This window comes from Lates calcarifer, linkage group LG8, assembly GCF_001640805.2.
Source record: "Lates calcarifer isolate ASB-BC8 linkage group LG8, TLL_Latcal_v3, whole genome shotgun sequence".
In the NCBI taxonomy this organism is placed as follows: domain Eukaryota; kingdom Metazoa; phylum Chordata; class Actinopteri; family Centropomidae; genus Lates; species Lates calcarifer.
In genome coordinates this window covers 5,962,796-5,982,313 of record NC_066840.1, presented here as the reverse complement: position 1 = coordinate 5,982,313, position 19,518 = coordinate 5,962,796, and the positions used below count along the sequence as shown (strand labels likewise).

General features: G+C 43.6%; 1 protein-coding gene across 1 annotated transcript in view; it reads left to right on the top strand.

Annotated features, from left to right (window-relative positions):
• Positions 1-1,929: 1,929 nt before the first annotated feature.
• Positions 1,930-19,518, top strand: part of efnb1 (ephrin-B1) — a 60,019-nt gene continuing 42,430 nt past the window's right edge. Inside the window, exon 1 of the mRNA XM_051072183.1 lies at positions 1,930-2,966. Within this exon, the coding sequence (XP_050928140.1) occupies positions 2,851-2,966 (116 nt within the window). The 5' untranslated portion in view covers positions 1,930-2,850. The remainder of the gene's footprint in view (positions 2,967-19,518) is intronic.

Genomic DNA, 19,518 nt, shown 5'->3' with positions numbered 1-19,518 from the left:
TAGAAGCACTAATCAGCCACCTATACAGATTAACATGATGACCTCATTCTGTGAAAATGCTACTATTTCATAGGTGGCTGTCTGAGGGGGTGAAATCAAATTGCCTTCCATGGAGTGTGTGACTGAACACGAATGCTATGCTCAATACACGCCTTTGTCCTTACATGCTCTGCACTGTGCCGCAATGCATTAAGTTTTTGTGTATATGTAAAGTAGTGTGGACAGTCCATTATCTGCTACATATCCTCTATAATCCTCGTGTACTGAATATAATGATGTTTTGTTCTTGTGCCACGTGTACTGGTACATATTGTCGTAAGAGATTAGTTCTGATTGCTTCCCAAGGCAAATCTCTGTACAGTATTGTGCTTGGCTGGTTAAGTGTTTTTGATTCTGCTGATCCCAGACTGTGGTTTGATCACAGTCTTACAACAACAGCTTGGTATGTCCGCCATCATTGTCCTGCAGCCACTGGTCTGTCAGCCTTGGTCGCAGCTGTGGCAGCCGTCAAAACTATACACAGGAGTCGTCTCATTGGCTCGCAGCAGATCAGGTATCTATCTGTGACCATTTGATTGGCCGTTAAGGTATCAGGTGTCCCATGTGTCTCGGCCATCAGACGGGACATGCCAGCTCGGTGGCAACTGGCCCGTGTTTGCTGTCACTATGACAACATTCTGATGGTGTGAAGCTGGGTTCCCGAGGATGGCACTCCAACTTCTGTGGCCCCTGTTATCACACACAACACACACGCATCAACAAAAATACACTCAGATAATTAGAGTGTAGTCATTTGGGTGTGAGGCTGGTGTTGAGCTTATTGTTTCATAAAGATTTATGAGCTGTCATCCCACAACAGGATGTAATAAAAGTAATTTCAGGAACCAAAGGATGTGTCTTTAAATGTCTGATATCTTTCCCTTCCAATTACACTGAATTCCCCTCCTGTGCTCTGTGAAACGGTTTCATCTCGACCATTAGGGGGCGGCATTGATTGAATAAATGCAAGAAAATTAAGGGAAACTCTCCTTCCCTCTCTGTCTCTCTCTCACACACACATATACACACACAAAGGGGGCACAGACATGGACATGATCAATTATGTGTCAAGCGTTTCTTCCTCAATGAATGAATGGCCCAATGACTATAGGCTACCGACCGTCTATTGTCTATTGACACTGGAGACTAAGTTCTCATGCAGTTCATTATCCCAGAAGGGGACAACTAGGAAGAGATCCAAAGAGACCATTAATCATCATTCCCTTCAAAGAGGAAAAAAGAAAGGACCAAAATAACATACTGTAATCCTATACTGTTATGTATAGAAGATTTTATAAAGAATGACGACATAAATAAATTTAGAAATGTTCAATATTATTGTGGTCGAGTTATGAAGAGAAAATATTTCAAATTCACTTATCCTACCTACCACAGACATAATTATAATTCCCTGTAGGAAGGTTTGATGGGTTTATATTAATATGTTATGGCATGAATGTTAAATTCGGGATCTGCAGGGACATTCTGGTTCTGGGCTTTATGGGGGCCAAAGTTTTGCTCCAGTAAGCACTTTTACGCACGCCCCAGCAGCCTATCACGCTCGTTTTCTTCACCAAAGCCTTCAGTAAGACGAATAACTCCAAAGTCCATTTCAATTTGGGTCGATGGCGCGGGCCATGGTGGTGTTGGTGGAGGGTGGGGGTGGGGGTGAGATGTGGGGTCAACCCAATAACAGACTCCCCCAATACCCACCACCACTGCCGCCGCCTCACACCCCCTTCCCCTCCATCCACCATCCACCCCTCCACGTCCCCATAAATGCCTTCGCTTCCTGCTTCCAAGTTCGGACAGAGCGCTGTGATTGGTCGCGGCTGGCACTGTGGGCTGTCCGCCCCCCCGCCCCCCCCTCACGCTCCTGCTCGGCTCGGGTTACAGTTGAGCTCGAGCTGCTGCACACACCGGAGTGCAGTGAGTTTTTCAGACGGTTTAAAAAGATATACCAGCATGGACGCGTTGGCGAGCGGATTTCGAGCCACCGAGCGGGCTGGTGAGCGGGTCTAACCTTCCCTCGGCACTTTTTTTGCGTCAAACAAAGGGGGCAGACGGAGCAGTGTAATTACGCACTGGCCACGAAGCATGCCCGAGTTGGACTAGAGGCTTTTTTACCCCTCTGGAGCGCAGCACGCACGCGGAACGGCGCTGAGAGCCGGGAGGAATATTTACAATAGAAACTCAGTCCCTTTAGCGAAGAAGAATAGCAGAGGGGAGGAGGAGTGAAAGATAACACTGGAATGAAGTGGACCTCGGGATTCCCAGCGTGCTGCGGAGTTGTGACTGATGGATGAATGTGGTCATCTGTAGGCTATATACAGCGACAGGTACAGACACCATCAGGGGAGCTTTGACAAAGACGCGGCGCAGCGCTTCATCGGCAGCCGCATCGCCAGATTGTGTCTCCAAAAACTGTACGACTGCTTAGATCTGTTTCACCACGTAGCAGATCGTATCGTCGACTTGTCTCTGTAGAGTTAAAAAAAAAAGGTCGTGAAGGGCTGTTTTTTTGTCTCAGCCACAGGTCAACCAGGACACTCGGGGCTGTACTCCTTCCCCCAGATCCTATCGAGAACCGGGGGCTTCCTTGCACGTCCTGCGGACAGTTCAGTCAAGGACACGGGGGTCTGGAGCATTTTTTAAGAAGTCGGACAGAGGGACATGTATCTGATATCGACCTCACATGCTCCCGACTGATCGTAGCTCACCTTCCCACCGGGCGAACCACAGATAAAAAGCTGCCAGGCGCACTGTCCGACCGCTCTGAGTTATCAGCTCACTGTCTGTACATTTATCAGAATGGCGGGACTCGCTTGTTGGAAGTATTACCTCTGGATCTTTATTCTAATGTGTAGGTCTGCGTTACCTTCGGCAAAATCGCTGGAGACTATAATTTGGAGCTCGCAGAATCCCAAGTAAGTCTCGTATTTCATTTGTACAAGCATGCCAAACTCGCTGGGTGTGTGCGTAATGGAGGACTAACATTACTGGAAAAGTTGCCATTGTGTGCAAGCCGGGGTTAAATGTTCTGTTAAATGTAGCAATTATCTAAAAAAGAACATAATTCATTTAGTTTTAATTGTCATCCCTGCGCCGCAGAGTTCACTGCTGATTTATTTCTCAGTGGGGAATTTCCCAACACCAAAGAAACACAGTGGGTGAAGGTTTATACAACATACGGCAGGCCCCACTTAAATCATAATAATAGATGGTTAATTACAGCAATTTATGGCTTTATTACATTCACCTGTATATTACCAGACTGAAGGTCCACTTAAATCACTATTACCTGAGAGCTGTGGGACTTTGTCCACTCCTTGCTTACAATTTCCTTGTAGCTGATGTAATTTGCTGAGTAAAGAATGACTGAGAAAAGTCAGGTAAATCATGCCAAGTGTATCAAGGTGTAGCTCATGTTATCTCTCCTTCTCTGGAGCCCTGAACGCTGGCTCCTTGCTGGCCTGCTTGAGAAGGGCCAGGCCACACCGCGTTCCAGCTCTCCCAAGTTTGAATCCAGTTCCCACCACAGAAAAATGTGTGATAAGATGGTTTCAGATATCAGAGGAGCAAATGCTTGAAATGAATTTAATTTTTCTTAATTGCCCTGGCTTGGATCCAGCCTACATTTCTCAACATCAAATAATCAAGTTTCCCAAAAAGCAAGAAGCTGAAGCAAGGTTTTTTTTTTTGGGGGGGGGGACGAAAATTTATATTATTCCCATCAAAACAAGCAGAGTGAGCCCAGACTGCTGATAATAAAATACGCTCTGGTAACAATTATCACCCACTTAGACTTGACTCCCACATTTGCATGATGTTGGAAAGCATACATAAGGGGAAAATAAACTAAAAGAGGGAGAGAGAGAGAGTGAAAAAAAAAAAACTCATCTCCTGTATTTCTGTGTGGTTGGAGCTGAGGAGCTGACCTTCATTTGAGCTCACAGCACCGAGGGGAAATGGAGAGTAGCTCGACCAGCTTATAACTAGAACTTACTCATTCAAGTGAATCCATGATTTATCCCCCAAATGTCAGATGTCATAGGAGCTCGTTGTGCAGTCAGTGAGTATGAATATTGCTGCCATGTTCATTGGAGTGTGGGCATATACTTTTGTGTGTGTGTGTGTGTGTGTGTGTGTGTGTGTGTGCGCGTATGGTGTGTGTGTGTGTGTGTGTGTGTGGCCCGGTCCTAATGGTGAGACTACGGCCCATCAGCTTTTATTTGACTATGGCTGCAGAGGTAGTGGAACAATGAGCGTCATCAGACAGAGAGATATATATACACACACACATATTACCCATGCACACAAAAACCCACACCTTGTGTCAGCCATGGGTAGACAAATGAAAAAAAAAAGAGTGGAGACATTTATTGATTGATGATGTCACCTGGAGGGAATGTCTTAGAAGGTTACCACGCTGGTTTTAGGGATTGGAAGATCATTTCTCCATCTGTTCCTCCACCCCGCTCCTTGTAAAATCCCCATGCTGGCCGAATATTTCATAAAGTTCACAGTGGAACAATAATGCACTCTGCAAAGTGTTCTCTCAACCTAATTATCCTGCTGCTCTGCGCTTAGAAAACAATAGACAATTATCTTGCTGTGTGCAGGCTTTGCAATAACAAAAGACAAACCTGTTTTTCTTCTGAAATGTATCAGTCAGCAGCGGTGTCTGATAGGCAATAAAAAAGTAATATTTGTACGGCAATCAGCATCTGTCTTCACTGTTTGTTGTTTTTAAACGCCATCTCTCTGTCTCGGCCTATATTGCTCCACAGCGATAACAGAGAGAGGGAGGCCTATAGAAATGTACAGTACACTATCTGGTGACTTATCTAGATTTACGATGTCTTACTTCCTGTTCCCACTTTGGGGAGCACTGCTGCCTCAGCTAATAAATTAATCTGGCCCTGTGCTTGTACACTGTACCACATACACACAAAATATAACAATACCAGTGCCTCCCTACAGGCCATGAGTTATGAGACAAAGTATAGGAAACCAGCAGGATTGGGCTACTATGGTGTGTGTGTGTGTGTGTGTGTGTGTGTGTGTGTGTGTGTGTGTGTGTGTGTGTGTTTTTTTTTTTTATGTGTTTGCAGGCTTATGTGCGGGTCCCTCCGAGCGATCCTTCTGTTATAGATTTCCATGTGAGGATGCTATCACTCCGGCTCCTGTATTATCAATAACTGGGGTTTGCTTAATTGATTTCCTCCCAGCATGCTTGAGCAGGCAACATACATCATCACTGTAGAGCCATCTGGAAAGAAGGAGAAGAAACATCCAACAAGTTTTTAGCTTTGCTGCAGGATGTATCAGACCTTTTTTGATATTTAATTTGAGGCAGGATGAGTGAAATGGTTAGGGGGAGAGAGGAGGGAGCAGGGGGGTGTTTGGGTGGAGGAGCAGCCGTGCAGAAGAAGAAGGGCTGGATGTGTCAACGTCCCCAGCCGGTAAAGAACCGTCTAACATTTGATCAGAGCAAATCGGATTAGTTCTAATTTAGCTGAGTGGGATTACGCCAGAAAATGTCACTTTGTTATGACTGATCACGTCCCATCAGTTTGGCTGAAGCCAGCACCGCAATGTACAGGAAAACTACATACATAACACTCACACGAGGCACACATTCACTCACAGTGAGCTCAGGAATGCTGCACTGATGCCAATTTAATGATAATCTGACAAGGTTGCTATGAGTGGGTCCTGCACGTCCTCTAACCCTCCTCGGCTAATATTTACCTCATGACCTGTAGCTACCGCAGCCTGTTTGCTGCAGCTCAGGAGACAAACAAGATGATGAGAGGGAGTTGGAAAACACACTGGCACCTCTGAAAATGCAAGGCGAGGAAACAGCCACGGGCCGGCCAGGAGTCTGCTGCACTGATATTGAACTCCTCGCATTTTGGTGAGGCTTGGCAACGGTCTGCAGACATTTTTTTGGCCTCTATCAGTTTTGAAGCCCACAAAAAAACACAAAATAGCCCAACGGAGAGAGGCATTTTGTGTTGATGAAAGTCAACTTAAGCCTCTGTTGCTGTGGGCCTTTACTTACTCATCTTATTTTGCTGTCCGTTGACCTCAGCTGCTTGGCTCATGGTTTAACAGTTGACTGATTTGGTTTATAACGTGCTTGCGTGGTTTAAAGGTTCAGCGAGTTTGATGAATATGCTGGATTTGATTACCACTGTGATGTTCAGCAAACATGTTTTTTTTTCCCAAAACAGAAAAACTATGTGTTATAATTTTTTAAGGAAAAAAACTTTCAGATAGAAGTTAATCAGGGTTCCTTTTTAAAACAACATATTTGTATTTGTCTGCTATTAGTCAAATAGGTGCACAGAAGGCCTTATTAAAGTACAACATTTCTTTTCATGATTAGTTTTCTCTGGTGAGATAATTGGAGGGAAAAAAGAGGTAATTAGGAAAAAAGCAAACTTCTGCCTTATCTGCTTTTAGAAACTGCTGTTATCAAAGCAAATGTTACAGAGAAACCTTTGACTCCGGCAAAGTGACGTTCACAAAAGCTCTACAAAGCTGACATTTAAATATAACTAGGGTTTCGGTAGGAGGTTAAAAAAACAAACTGCAACTGCAAGACTTAAGACTGCCGCAACCTGTTGAACAACAGTCCGGATGAAACTTCAGGGACCAGACCAGAAACAGGATTTGGTTCCTCGGAGAGAGTCCACCAAATGCTCCCCTCTGCTGCTCACTGCGGTGCGGGTCACTGCTGAGAGGGTCAGAGGCCTGTTTTTGTTTCTTCCCTGCCCCGCGCCCTGCTGTTTGCCCCTTTTACCCCTTTTGCGATATACACCTTCCCTCTCCTTGCCTCCCTGAGTCCCCCCTCTCTCCCCCCTTCAGACTCTGATCATGTTTCCCTCTGATACAGATCTCATTACACACAGAGAGGACTTAGAGCCTGAGCCCCACTCAGAGAGAAAGAGAGAGGGCCAACCAATAAGAAATACCTCTGGAAAGCAACTGGCCTATGGTGCTGTAAAAGCACCCTGTGTCTCGCTATAAGGACAGCTGCGTTTGCTTTTATGTGTGTGTGCACTTCTGTGTCGACATGGCTGTTGTTTCAGCGGTGTGTAACGACAGATTCTTCATTTGGTTATCTATGTGAGGCACCTGGGCTCAGAGAAGGGGCTGCAGCGCTTTAGGATATTTCAGGGAAAAATGCTTGTTTTTCCATCATGGTTTCGCTCCAGATGGACTCACTTTATCCGCTGGTGGTTTGGCTGCCACATCACTGAAAACTGATCATTGTGCTTTTTTGTGTGTTATTGATGCGTTCATTTCTTTATATTCAAGCAGTGGTGCACACGAAACCGAGCTTCATACTCCGGCTTGCAACCAATTTTTAACATTTCTTTTAAATGTGCATGGGGTGCTGCATGACTTCCAAACTGCTCCTCATGACCAAGAGTTACAGTTGGTTTTCTTTCAAGGCATATTACAGGGACTGATTCACAACTGGAACAACAGCTGTATACAATGAATCACTCGGAAGAACAGAGATTTAATCAGTTAGTTGGTCAAAAACTATCAACAGCAACTTAAAAAAATCTGTCACGTATTGATTAAATCTTACTTTGTATGTCATATTGTCAGAGTATCAGTATACATGTTGTGAGGTGCCTATTGTGTTTTCAAGGAGTTCAGTTGAGAAACTGTTTATGTTGAAACTAACCAGACAGGAATGTCTTGAGGTTTTTTTTCCTTGTTTACCCAGGGAATTAAAACCCTGACACATCAAGATACTTAGTCACAGCATAGAAACCAATATTAAGAAAAGAACAATTTCTCATGGTTGACAAATTTATATTGTCTCATGGTATTCTTTTTCATATAGCTGACACTTAGAAGTGATGAATTGCTTGCAATTTATCAAACAAAAGTTTGTGTTTCCAGGTTCTTAGGAATGAGCATTTTCCACTTTCTCTGATTTATATCGTTTGAAATACATATCTTTGCGTTTTGTGAGTTTTTGTTGGACAAAATGAGCATTTTTAAGGTCTTTAGCTCCAAGAAGCAGTCATGGTCATGGGTGTTTTCCATGATTTTATAGACTAAATAAGTAATCAGTCAGCCAAAAAAAGTAACAGATAATGAAGATAATCTGTAATGGCCTTAGATAACTGATATATATCTTAATCTTGACAGCCACAGTTTTGATCCCACTACATACTCACAAAGGCGTGACAGACATGGGCTTAGTTTGTCTGTGGTGAGTCATAAATAAGTATGACAAACTTATCGAAACTTTGTTACTCAATATATTTTTTAAAAATAGAAAACCACATTTATTCCTAAATTGACTAAAACAAACACAGAGTATTAGATATTTGGTCATTATCTGGTCCATTAATTGCAAGTCCAATTATTTTGTAAAATAAATAGCAAATCAATATGAGCATTATTTGTTTTTACTCAGTTTCTGTTTCCATACTGCAATTAAAAGACACTATGGCTCATATGAAAGGGACAAGTATAGGCTTATGGGAGTGAATGAGTGCTTGAGAGTGCATGTCGGTGAGCTATTGTTCTTTGTCCAGCCACAGAGGAGCATTAAGGAAGTGTTAGGAGTGTGCCAGTGTGCCCCTGTGAAAGTGTTGAGGGCCGAGCGGTGGACGAGTGTGGAGTGGCTGAACAGTGGCTGCCTTACAGGCAGTTAGCGGCCGGGCTTCATTAGACGGAGGCCTGGCTGGCAGCAACCAGGAAGTTCCCATCAGCTCCAGCTCTGCCAAGCAGAGGCACAGGCGCTGGTGCTGGAAAGCTTCCCTTAAGATTTCTGCACGCCGCCTCGACTGTGCTTAAGCTGAATCAAGAGAAAATGTTGGGATGCAGAGTTACAGGAAGTGGGGAAAAAAGTTGAATGGGCAGAGTCTGCCTTTTGTTTGCCATCTTAGTTCTTTTACATAAGAGCAGTTGAAAATAAGGGGATTAAACAGAAGAGGAAAGGAAGCTAATGTAGAGCGTTGAAACGCAGCCCTGGGCTCAACCGCACATCCTTTCAGTCCAGCGTAGAGCTCCCAGATTACTTCCATGTGTCAGTGCGAGGGGGAAAGAGAGGGAGAAAAGAAGAAAGGGAGACAGCTAGAGAGAAGTTGAGCGATTGAAAAGCAAGCGGACTTGGATTGGTGGAGATCAGCGGTGGTGTTGGACAGTGGAACGGATCTGTGTGACAGCCATCTCTAAAACCATTACCCCTGCGGCTCCGACTCGGGAACTCGTAACCTCCTCCTCTGGACTGACCTCATAGACTTAACTCTTTCTCAGAGAACCCCTCTGTGCTGTGGAGGCAGACCTCATCAGTCGCCAGGCCCAAACAGCGGGCAGGCAACCTTAACAGCCAGCTGCACTACAAGACGTCATGAGTTGTCACCGGCATACAGGCAGCGAGGGATCTGTTTTCCCCCAGTTTGTGGCACTCCAAAGACTTTTGTGGGAAAGTTTGAATTTACTGTGCCAAGGCTTTGGGGAAGGGGATGATGGATCCCAACAAATAATGACACAAAAATGAATAGGATAGGACCAGGATTCCTGTTGTGGTTTTGCTCAGAGAGTGAGGTTGTGATATAAATTATGATGCAAGGGTAGACAACTTTTTCTTGCTTTTTTACTGCTGAAAAACAGAGAAAGAAATAGAATCTAAACTCAGGATCCACTTACCAGCTCTGTTAGTAAATTTACCAGCTTTTTCAGGAGCTTTCACAGCTACAAAAATTTAAGACAAAAAAATCTTAACTCAAAGTGCACTTACTAGCTTTACTGGGATTTAAAAAACTCTCAACTGCATCTAAAAAAATTACTAGAAAGAAACTAGAAAAAACGACTCAAGGTCCCCTTACTAGCTTCAGTAGTAATTTTACAAACTTTTTCTGGAGATTTCAACCACATCTGCAAAACTCAAAAAAATATTTTAGACACAATATCTTAACTCAGAGTCCACTTACTGGCCTTACTGGTAATTTTACTTGCTTTTTTCCTGGACCTTTTAACAACATCTAGAAAATTTAAGAAGTTTGAGTATAACTCTTTCTGGAGCTGTGTACATCAACAAAATTGAGGAAAATATATTAGACATGTATCATGCAAAAAGTCTTGACTTAAGGTCCACTTACTAGCTTTACTAGCAGTTTTACCAGCTTTTTACAAAATTACAAAAAGTAGTAGCAGACAAAAAAAGAATCTCACAGTTCACCTACTAGCTTCACTAGTAATTTAAATTCTTGCTTTTTTTGTCTTCTTATGAGGAATACTCCATTTTCTGAGAAGAACACGATAAATGCAGAAAAATGGACTTTGACTTAAGATTTTTCATTGTCAAACTTTTGTCAAACTCAAAAGATTAAGAATGGATTTTCATGTCCTACAGAAAAATATTATTTCTGTTCCATAAATAATTTAACACTCAACATTAATATAATATAATATAATATAATATAATATAATATAATATAATATAATATAATATAATATAATATAATATAATATAATATAATTCATATACATTTCTTGTGGGAACAGTTGAACTACCTGTGGCTCCTTAAGTGGAACCAAAGCGAGCTTTACTTTTGTAACAGATAATATTTTACAAGTAGAGACTGGATGAAGCATGACCATACCCGACCATCCCTGAGCATATCATTAATGATCATCATGGAGCTCTTTGTTCACTGTTATGAGTACACTAATGGAGTGACAGTGTAATTGAATGGAGTGGTAGGATAATAGAATGATAGAATGATAAAGTAATGGAATAGTGTGGTAGCAGCCCCCTTTTCCCAAGGGATACCCCCCGTAAGTGTGTCAGCGTGGCAGATGGGCGGTCTGTAACAACCCCCCTCCCCATGTTAATTATAAAGCATCATAATCCATCTATGGCATACAGAGGCAAGACATGGAGACTATTAGGGGGAGCATGGAAATGGCACAGTGTATAATCCTCAGGACTTTACCACCATTAGTCTCCCCAGGCATCAAGCAAAAACCACTCATTTCTCCGGTAATCTAGCCCGAGCAGTTCCTTTCTTGCTCGTTCTCTGTGTGTGTGTCTGTAAATGTGCGTCCCAAATTTTCAGATGTTAACTGGAAGTTTGATTTATCTTTTATTTTTTTTCCCCCCTACTTCATCTTTTTTTTTCCCACCATGCCCACAGGCAAGAGCCCGAAAAGCATTTGAGTTTGTGTGCGAGTGTGTGTGTGAGTGTGTGTAAGTGTATGCATGCCTCCGTTAACCCATTCTGCCAAGCCTTGGCTCAGCCTTTTCTAAGCAAACTCCCAGCGTGATCCCGGTCCCCCTTGTGCTGGTGAGAGGAGTTGGAAGAAAAGGCCTGTGGGACTCCCGCTGCTCCCAGGCCCGGCCCCGGCCCCTCCGCCCGCGAGGGCCGGGCCTGGGATTTGCTGCTCGCCGGGGCTCTGTGTGGCAGCTGTGACTGACGCTTCAATCGCCTCTCCCTGGGACACCCCAGTGCAACCCTGCATTCCCTTTCACACCTCGGAAACGGGGGGAAAAAGACAATTACACACATATTCAGCAACCTCCCTCTCCCAGTCTCTCCACAATCCTGCATCTCTGATGTACGGCCATTTACTAGATCTATAAAAAACATTTCTAAAGTTTCTTGTGTTTTGCAAATAAGTCTCCTTCTAAACAAATTGCAAATTAGTTTAGTTGTCTGGACAGCCTGTCTGCAATTTCATTATGTATTTGAAGTTACTCTTGTTTATTTAATTTTTTCAGAGTTGTCCTCTCCCTAAGTAAACAGTATAACTCAGCTATTTCCTTTGCATTTCCCTTGATATTTAGAAAATGTAAGTAATGGAAAAAGATTTGAGCCTTAAAGTGGAGTTAATGCTATCATGTATGGATTGTCAGTAAATTGAGTTTGTCTCTGGGCTATTGGAGCAGGGACTCGTAAGCCAGCGGGATTTAAGTCTCTTAATTGAATTATTTTGATTGCTGACTTGATTGATGGAGTCAGATGTGGAGCGTTTTCCATGAGTTTTTGTCTGACTAATTCTTCTTCCAATAGAGCCATACCAGACAGATACAATAGGAACCTGCAATCAATCACAACTTGTAACCCCGAGCATTTTGTTTGGAGAGAAATGTGGCTGCCATTAGGTCCGAGTTCCACAAGCCATCCAGACAACGTAAAACCAACAATGACATCAGATAGTAGAGCACTCTAAAGTCTAATCTTCCCATAATGCCATACTAAACCCCACAGAGACCCACGGCAGGGAGAAAGGCTTTTTTATGCCCCAGCACTGCTCCTCCTCCTATGGCCTCTGGCTCTGTGTGTGTGTGTGTGTGTGTGTGTCCATGTCCATGCATGTTGGGAAGAGAAAAAGAATTCTAGAGTGAATGGAGATGTCACTGTCAGACTCTGGCCTCCACATGAATCCGCTCCAGAATGGCCATATTGGCAGCTTGTGTGTGTTGAGTGAGAGAGCCTGTCGGGGGTCTGCCGTTTCCTCTCCACGCTGAATTCTTACGGCTGTGATTGGAGCGCGGCAGGACGCAGGTCTATATTTCATCCTATTCATATGAGGGAGGCCGTTTCATCTCTCACACACATGTTTCCCATTAGATGTGTGTTTATTCTCCCCCATGATGTGCTTGGCCATGGAAGCCTCTCATCTCTCCGATATTGGAAATAGGAGTGAAGGTCTGCTAAAGCAAACGCAATATCCTAAACCTCTCCGCTCGCTTTATGAACTATGCTGGGAATGAGACCGAAGGCATTGCGCTGACTCGCTTTAATGAGTAACTGTGGTAGTTTTTCCTCTAAAAGCTCTGAAATATTATATTTCACACTGTGATTTTAACTCGCTAATCTTAATGTGGTGCGCTGTTCTGTGCTCTGCCGTCTCATCTTCCATTTTCCCCCTGCACTGAAAACTTTGACTACTTTTAGCTATTCTCCTCATCTGTCTCTCAAGTCCCCTACTGTGAAACATGACAGCCTGAACCTCCACCACATCACTCCTCTCCTCTCCTCTCCTGTCTCTGAGATGAAAGCTTTTCTTTTGCAGACAAACCTCTGTGAGTCCTTTCTCCGCGTCAGGCCCAGGCCTGTGTTGCTGCTTTTAGTAGCTCTGTTTGCTGCATTTTCTGATCTATTTATACACTTCTGATTGTAGCACCTCGTGCATGTCAAGAATCTCAATGTCGGAACCTTGCATGTGCATTATGCGGGCTGAGTCAAATTCTTATTTGAAATATACATGAATGCATGAATATATTTATTGTCGAAAAGCCCCTGTGCATCCGGGAGAGTCTCATTTCCTGTAGTGGCCCTGCTCTGGAATGGAGTGGCGTGATCCTTGAAGGCGCCCCACATGCGGCCACCAAATAGAAGCGGCTTGGTGCACCTCTCTCACACAATGGAACGGTAGAGAGGAAGGGAAATGATTTGGCTCCTATTGGAGGGGCTGGAGCAGTCCCTTCAAAGCAGTGTGCCTGGCTGAGGCTTTAACCGGCCTTCCTTCTGCATTAGATGTGTGTCCTGTGATGAGCCTTTGAAGGGTGCGGGCAGCTCTGGCTGGGAGATTGCGATTGCATTGCACGGGTGTTGGGGTTCCGCCTCGCACAGAGACTTGTGAGTCGGTGGCTTCAACAGGATTGTGGCGCTCCCGCTCAGCGTCGCTTAAGTAGGCTGGACTAAAACGTGTTGACCCGAGAGCCGCAATGTGACGAGGGAACAGCTGCTGTGTCACGTTTGGACATACACATACACACATATATCACAGCGGAAGGTAGTGTGGATGTCTCTGTGTGTGTGCGTGTGTGTGTTCACTAGCTCAGGAGTCAGCTGTGGTTGGCTTGTGCAGATTAAGGTTTGAGTGTGCCTTACAGATGGCGGTAATAATGATCAGATAGCCCTTGTAATGGAGACGGCCCAGTTTGTAATGGCTTCCTAAAACAACACATGGAGCGTCTTTACGAGGCCACAATCCGCCCGGTTATCACAGAGCAAACTGTGTGAATGAGAATAGCATCATGTCAAACAAGCTATTTATTAGCACGAACATCACACACACACATTTCATTTTAATACCGACAGCCTGCATCTTGCCTGCGCTCAGCTTGTTAAAGGCGAGTGTTATCAGAGGAGACACAGATTCCCGCTACAGCAGTTAGGCCGTCCTCCCCTTTTACATTCACTGTTAATGAGCCTAATGATGTGTGTCTCGGCGATTGCATCAGTCAATATGCTGTTCAATATGGGTTTTAGAAACCCACTGACAACTTAAGCATGTCCGCCTGGATAAGATCTCCCATCCAAGGGAGGAAAGAAAGAGCAACTAATTTGTCTTGGATTGGATAGGACATGTGTAGCTGTCTTCTACAATCATGAGCTGAGATTGTAAGCAGAGAATAGACATGTCACTCAAATACTCTGATAAGAAGCTGCTTTTAAGACACAGAAGGCAGCTGTGTATTAAAAAGACTGCCGTGTCCTAGTTATAACAGCGTCTGGTGCTCTCTTATATGGAGATCTATTGTTTGTTTGGTGTAGATAGTTTTCAGATTTTTTTTTTTCTTTTTTTGTCTTTCTATTCTCTTTGGATTTCTGTGCAGGTTTCGTTTCAGTTTCTATGATTCAGGAGGGGTTTAGCTGGAGTTTTATTTCAGTTTATGTCAGGAGGTGTTTAGTATGTTAGAGACCAGGGACATTTAGCTTTATGCTTAGTCAGAGAGTTGCCGCTGGAGTTTAATAGTCTCTGTATACTGATTACAGATGTGCCTTTTTCATTTCTACTGAGTTTTTTTTCCCCCACTGTATTTGGCTTATTATTTTAGTCACGTTAGTTAGCACAGTTTTCAACACAATTATCTAAGATACTTCCTCTATTTTTTTCTTTCTTTCTTTTTTTTTTTATATTTAGCTCACTGAGCTAATATTGGTTTCTTCCCTCAGCGGAAAAAGGGCCGACAGAGACCCCTGTGACACTGAAAAGCTGTTTCTTTTATAAACCACACAGCATTTGATTGATCTGTCCCTTGGTCTTGATCCCTGGGCTTGGCTGATTAAACCTATCCATCAGCTTCTCTTATCAGCGCCCTAACAGATCGACTGCAGGACACTGAACTAAAACCTCTGTATTGTTGTTACACAGAAAAAGTCAAAGGCTAAGGACAGGGAGGGGAGAGGTTTAGCAGAACTCCTCTTTTCAAGACCTGATGAACAAAGAAAATAAATCCCCACTATGTTATTTTAAAGAAATGTCTCCTGTAAAAAAAAAAGGCTTTTAGATAAGTATCTCTCATGTTATTGTCATGAGCGTCCTGCACACACACACACACACACACACAGACACACACTTTTCTATCATATTGAAATAACCTTTAAATGAGGTTGAACAGTAGCAGTGCAGATTGTGACAAGAGTGTTTCCCCTCTTGAGGGAAATCAGAAAGTAATGTTTCCTGTCCACAGAGTGTCAACTCCCTACTAGTAATGTGACCCTGCCCCTGGTCACAGCTCACACAGCCATCAGCCAGATAATGACATTTCTTTCACTGACAGCCTGTCATTCACATGTCTGTGCAAGTGTCGACACATACACACACACTCTCACACACTCTTGGACACAGGCATGCTCCCGTGCTCACTTGAAAACGAGGGCAGACAAGCACGGACGCCGTTATGAATCATCTGAACGATTTGCAAGTCAAATAACCAGTTTCATAAGATGTGCCTGTTATTTTCTGAAATAAATTTGAGTTTCTCATCTTCCGGCTGACTGTTAAAGCAAATACATCAAGGCTGCTAAAACGTGGATGATTGCATGTCACTTTGCTCTCATTTATCTGCAAGCATCTATTACCATCATGTTGTCAAGTCAATGAAAACAGCACCGGAAAAGCCAACAGATGGGCTTTTATAATTCACAGATGTATGATTTTGGGACAGTTTGTTAAAGATAAAACCTCTCTTATCTTTTTTTGCTTATCTTAAACTGCATAATTTGCATTGATTTATGATTGTTAACATCCGGAAAAAGAAACTATCTCACATAGTTCAACATAAGCACAGACTTTTATGGTGGATAACGATCATATCACAGCCTGCATGGTAGTTTATCATCACTTTACAGCACGTCAAAATCAGATAGTGCTGAAGTTTGCAACTTCCTGCCTTATCAAGAAACAATTGACTTGAGTTTACATAGTCAGATTTCATGTTGATGTTTGATGGTTTATTGAAATCCTGTTGCAGCACGCCCTGCAGAAGCAGGTGTGGACCTGCTAGCTTGCCTATTTTGCCACTAGTGATTTCTGGGGGAGGAGGGGTGTGAACGTTCCCCAAATGCTAGACGGGGGAAGTTGCCTGCGTGGCACATTCATTAACCTGGTATCTAACTAATCTCCTGGCTAATTCATTTAGTCCTCTGAGCACTCCTGTGTATTAATATCCTCTCTGTGCTGCTGCTCATGGGCTGCAGTAGGAGCGTAGCCATGGCGATGATTGTGTCATTATTTTGCAGTCAGATGAGTGATATCCCAGAGGGCTGTAGCTGGGTTGTCCAGGCCAGTTGAGAGGGACTGATTAGAATTGCAAATGGACGCCAAGTGTTGTGTTTATTGTGTGTCTCAATATTGGAGACAATCAGGCGAATCAAAGCCCTCAGCTGGAGAGATGGGACTGAGGCACGGTGGGCCTCTCTGGTTGGCACCATGTCCTCAGTGCTTGCACAGTGCTTCCTCCCCTCCCTCCTCCTCCTCCTCTTCTACTCTCTGTTGCCCCTTCTCCCGGTCGACTCTGTCGTGTGTATAGGTCCTGAAGTACGTGGACACAGCTGGAGAAAGACAAGGAGAGACAGAAAGAGCCACTAAATCTAGTGCACTCAATCATCTGTAGTGTGGCGCTCCTCTCACACAGCTGAGAAATATTAAACACGCTTTATGATAATGAAAGTGCTGGCGACAGACATAAATATCAGAGGCAAAGTGCTGAAGGATTAAAATGTCTTGTACGTTTGCTCATAACACAAATTTGTCATTGATTTCATGGCTTCCTGAATCGTTAGAGACAGAATTATCAGCTTTTCATCAGTGGAATTTTTTTTTTTCTCTGAAGCTTGTGTGATGAGGAATATCAAATCACTGCACATATTAAGGGCTCAGGAATATTCAGATATCTGCATACAGATCTGTTGTCAAGCCCTGCAAATGGAACCTATTGGCAGAGTGCCCTTGTTATGGCTTGGTGACAGACTGTGGTGCAAAGTGCCCCAAACACACATTTTCTCCGCAAATCACTTGTGAATTGTTCCTCCTCAATGATTGGCCATTACCCTGATATTGACTCACTGTTTGTACAAGATTCAGCGAAATCCATCTGAAAGCCATCCAGTGCTGTTGTGTGAGACAGGAAGCTAGTGTTTTAGCTCACCGTGTAATTCACTCTGTCAGTTGCACACAGGGAGGCCTATCTTCTCTTGTTTCGCTACTGTTGGCTTTTAAAGAATGTGTGTGTATGTGTTTAGACAGTAGTGTATGTGTGTGTGTGTACGTGCGCTCGTGCATGCATACATATGTCCTTGTTGGAACACAGGATAATTCCTCAGGTCATACATGCTCCCCATATAGCACCACATGACCAGTCACAACAGGCTTGTGTGAGGCCCAGGTATGGGCTTGCACAGCGAACAGGTATCGCTACAGGGAAATGACTGTTAAAGCTAAGTTTTATTGCACCACACACGTCCTCTCAAGCTCTGGCTCCTGTAGGCTAAATGAAAAACTAAGTTAGGAGGAATGTGTTCACACTCTTTGCAAATCCCCCAGATTTACTGTGAGCTTTTACCGTGACTTGTGACTGAGGAGGAGGCCAGCAGCCATCATAAGACTCACATGTCTGACATGATATGATCAAGAGTCACCAGTCTTGAAAGGCAACAGTTATGTGAGGCCGAAGCTGCAGCTCACGGCCTGTTTGGACAGCGCTGTGTGCCATTGAGCTTGACGAGCAGTTGATGAGGGATCCTTAGAATTGCGTGTGTGTTTGTGTGTGTGTGCGCGAGGAGAAAAAAGAGAATGGTTGAGAGGGAGAGTGTGTGTCAGAACGCCGACGTGGCTGTTTGTGAGTGTGTGAAACTGAAGAGAGAGTTCATGAGGTGACATCTCGTCAGCTGTTTGACTTTCCCAGTTTCCCAGGGAAGCAGTTTCAAGAACAATGCAGAAGAAAAACCACCAACCACCGACAATTGAAATGCCAAAAAAAAAAAAAAAAAAAAAAAAAGCCTCGGCGCTGTTTGTTGGTGACTGAATTATTGCCGTTGCTTGAGACTGGAGACAGGGGAAATGTGTGAGTGACTGCACTGTGCTTGTAGCAGACACATATCACCTACTGGACTCCTCTACCCATCCATCTCCTAGCGCTCCTCACAATAACAGGAATACATTAAGAAAGAGTGAGTCAGGAGGGAAGGGGACGCAAGATAAATATTGTGTTAGTATTTTCCCTCCCTCTCCCTTGCAATTGTCTTTCACACTGACAGATGAACAATGAAAGTATTTTGAACTTTGCTGCGTGCTATCTTTTACTTCTGGGTTCAGAACCGTGCTGTCAAAGCCAGACGTGCTCTGGCAGAGATTGATTGATTTGCTTTCTGTGCACCATGTCTTCCCTTTGTTCTTCCAGGAAGGCTTTGGTTTCTCTCCAGTATTCCAGACTCTCTGTAGCTGTGTCGTATTAACACCTGTTAACAACATACAGACTCATAAAGTATTGATTCAGCTCCCCTTTGATCGTAAAGCGTTGCTATAAAATTCAAACGGGAAGGAGTTCATTTCTATATCCTGAAAGAGGACAGGCTGCTCTCTGGAAGGGTGGGGGCAGGCAAAAAATAAATAGCTTTTAAAGGAAATGCACGTATTAGCTTTCTGGCCAAAAGTTAGATGAGAAGATTGATATAACTCTCATGTCTGTAGGTTAACTATAAAGAAGCTTGAAGACTAGAAACAGCTAACTTGGCTCTGTCAACAGGTGATAAAAAAACCCAACCTATTAGCACCTCTAAATCTATTAATTAACATGTTATATTACATTTATTTTATCTGTACAAAAACCAAAGTGTAAAAATGACACATTATGGTGTTACAGGCAGTACTCGTAGGCGGATTCTGTTGCCTTCAAGTAGAGCTTTATGCTAAGCTAAGCTATGTGGCTCCTTTTGTGCTGCACAGTGCTATCAATTTTCTCATCTAACTCCTTGGGAGGAATGCAAACGACCATACTTCTCACAACGTCAAACCTTCCCTTCAAGAAAAGTCTCATTAGTTGTGGGTGTCAGTTTTGTTTGCGCGAGATGTCTTCGCTGATTTGATTCCCAGATGTGCCAGTGCCAAAATACAGCTCTCAGACACCCCCCGGTGTGTCTGGGAGCCAGCTCATTCTGAGCACGAGTTAGAAAAATTAGCTAACTTTAGTTACAAACCGTC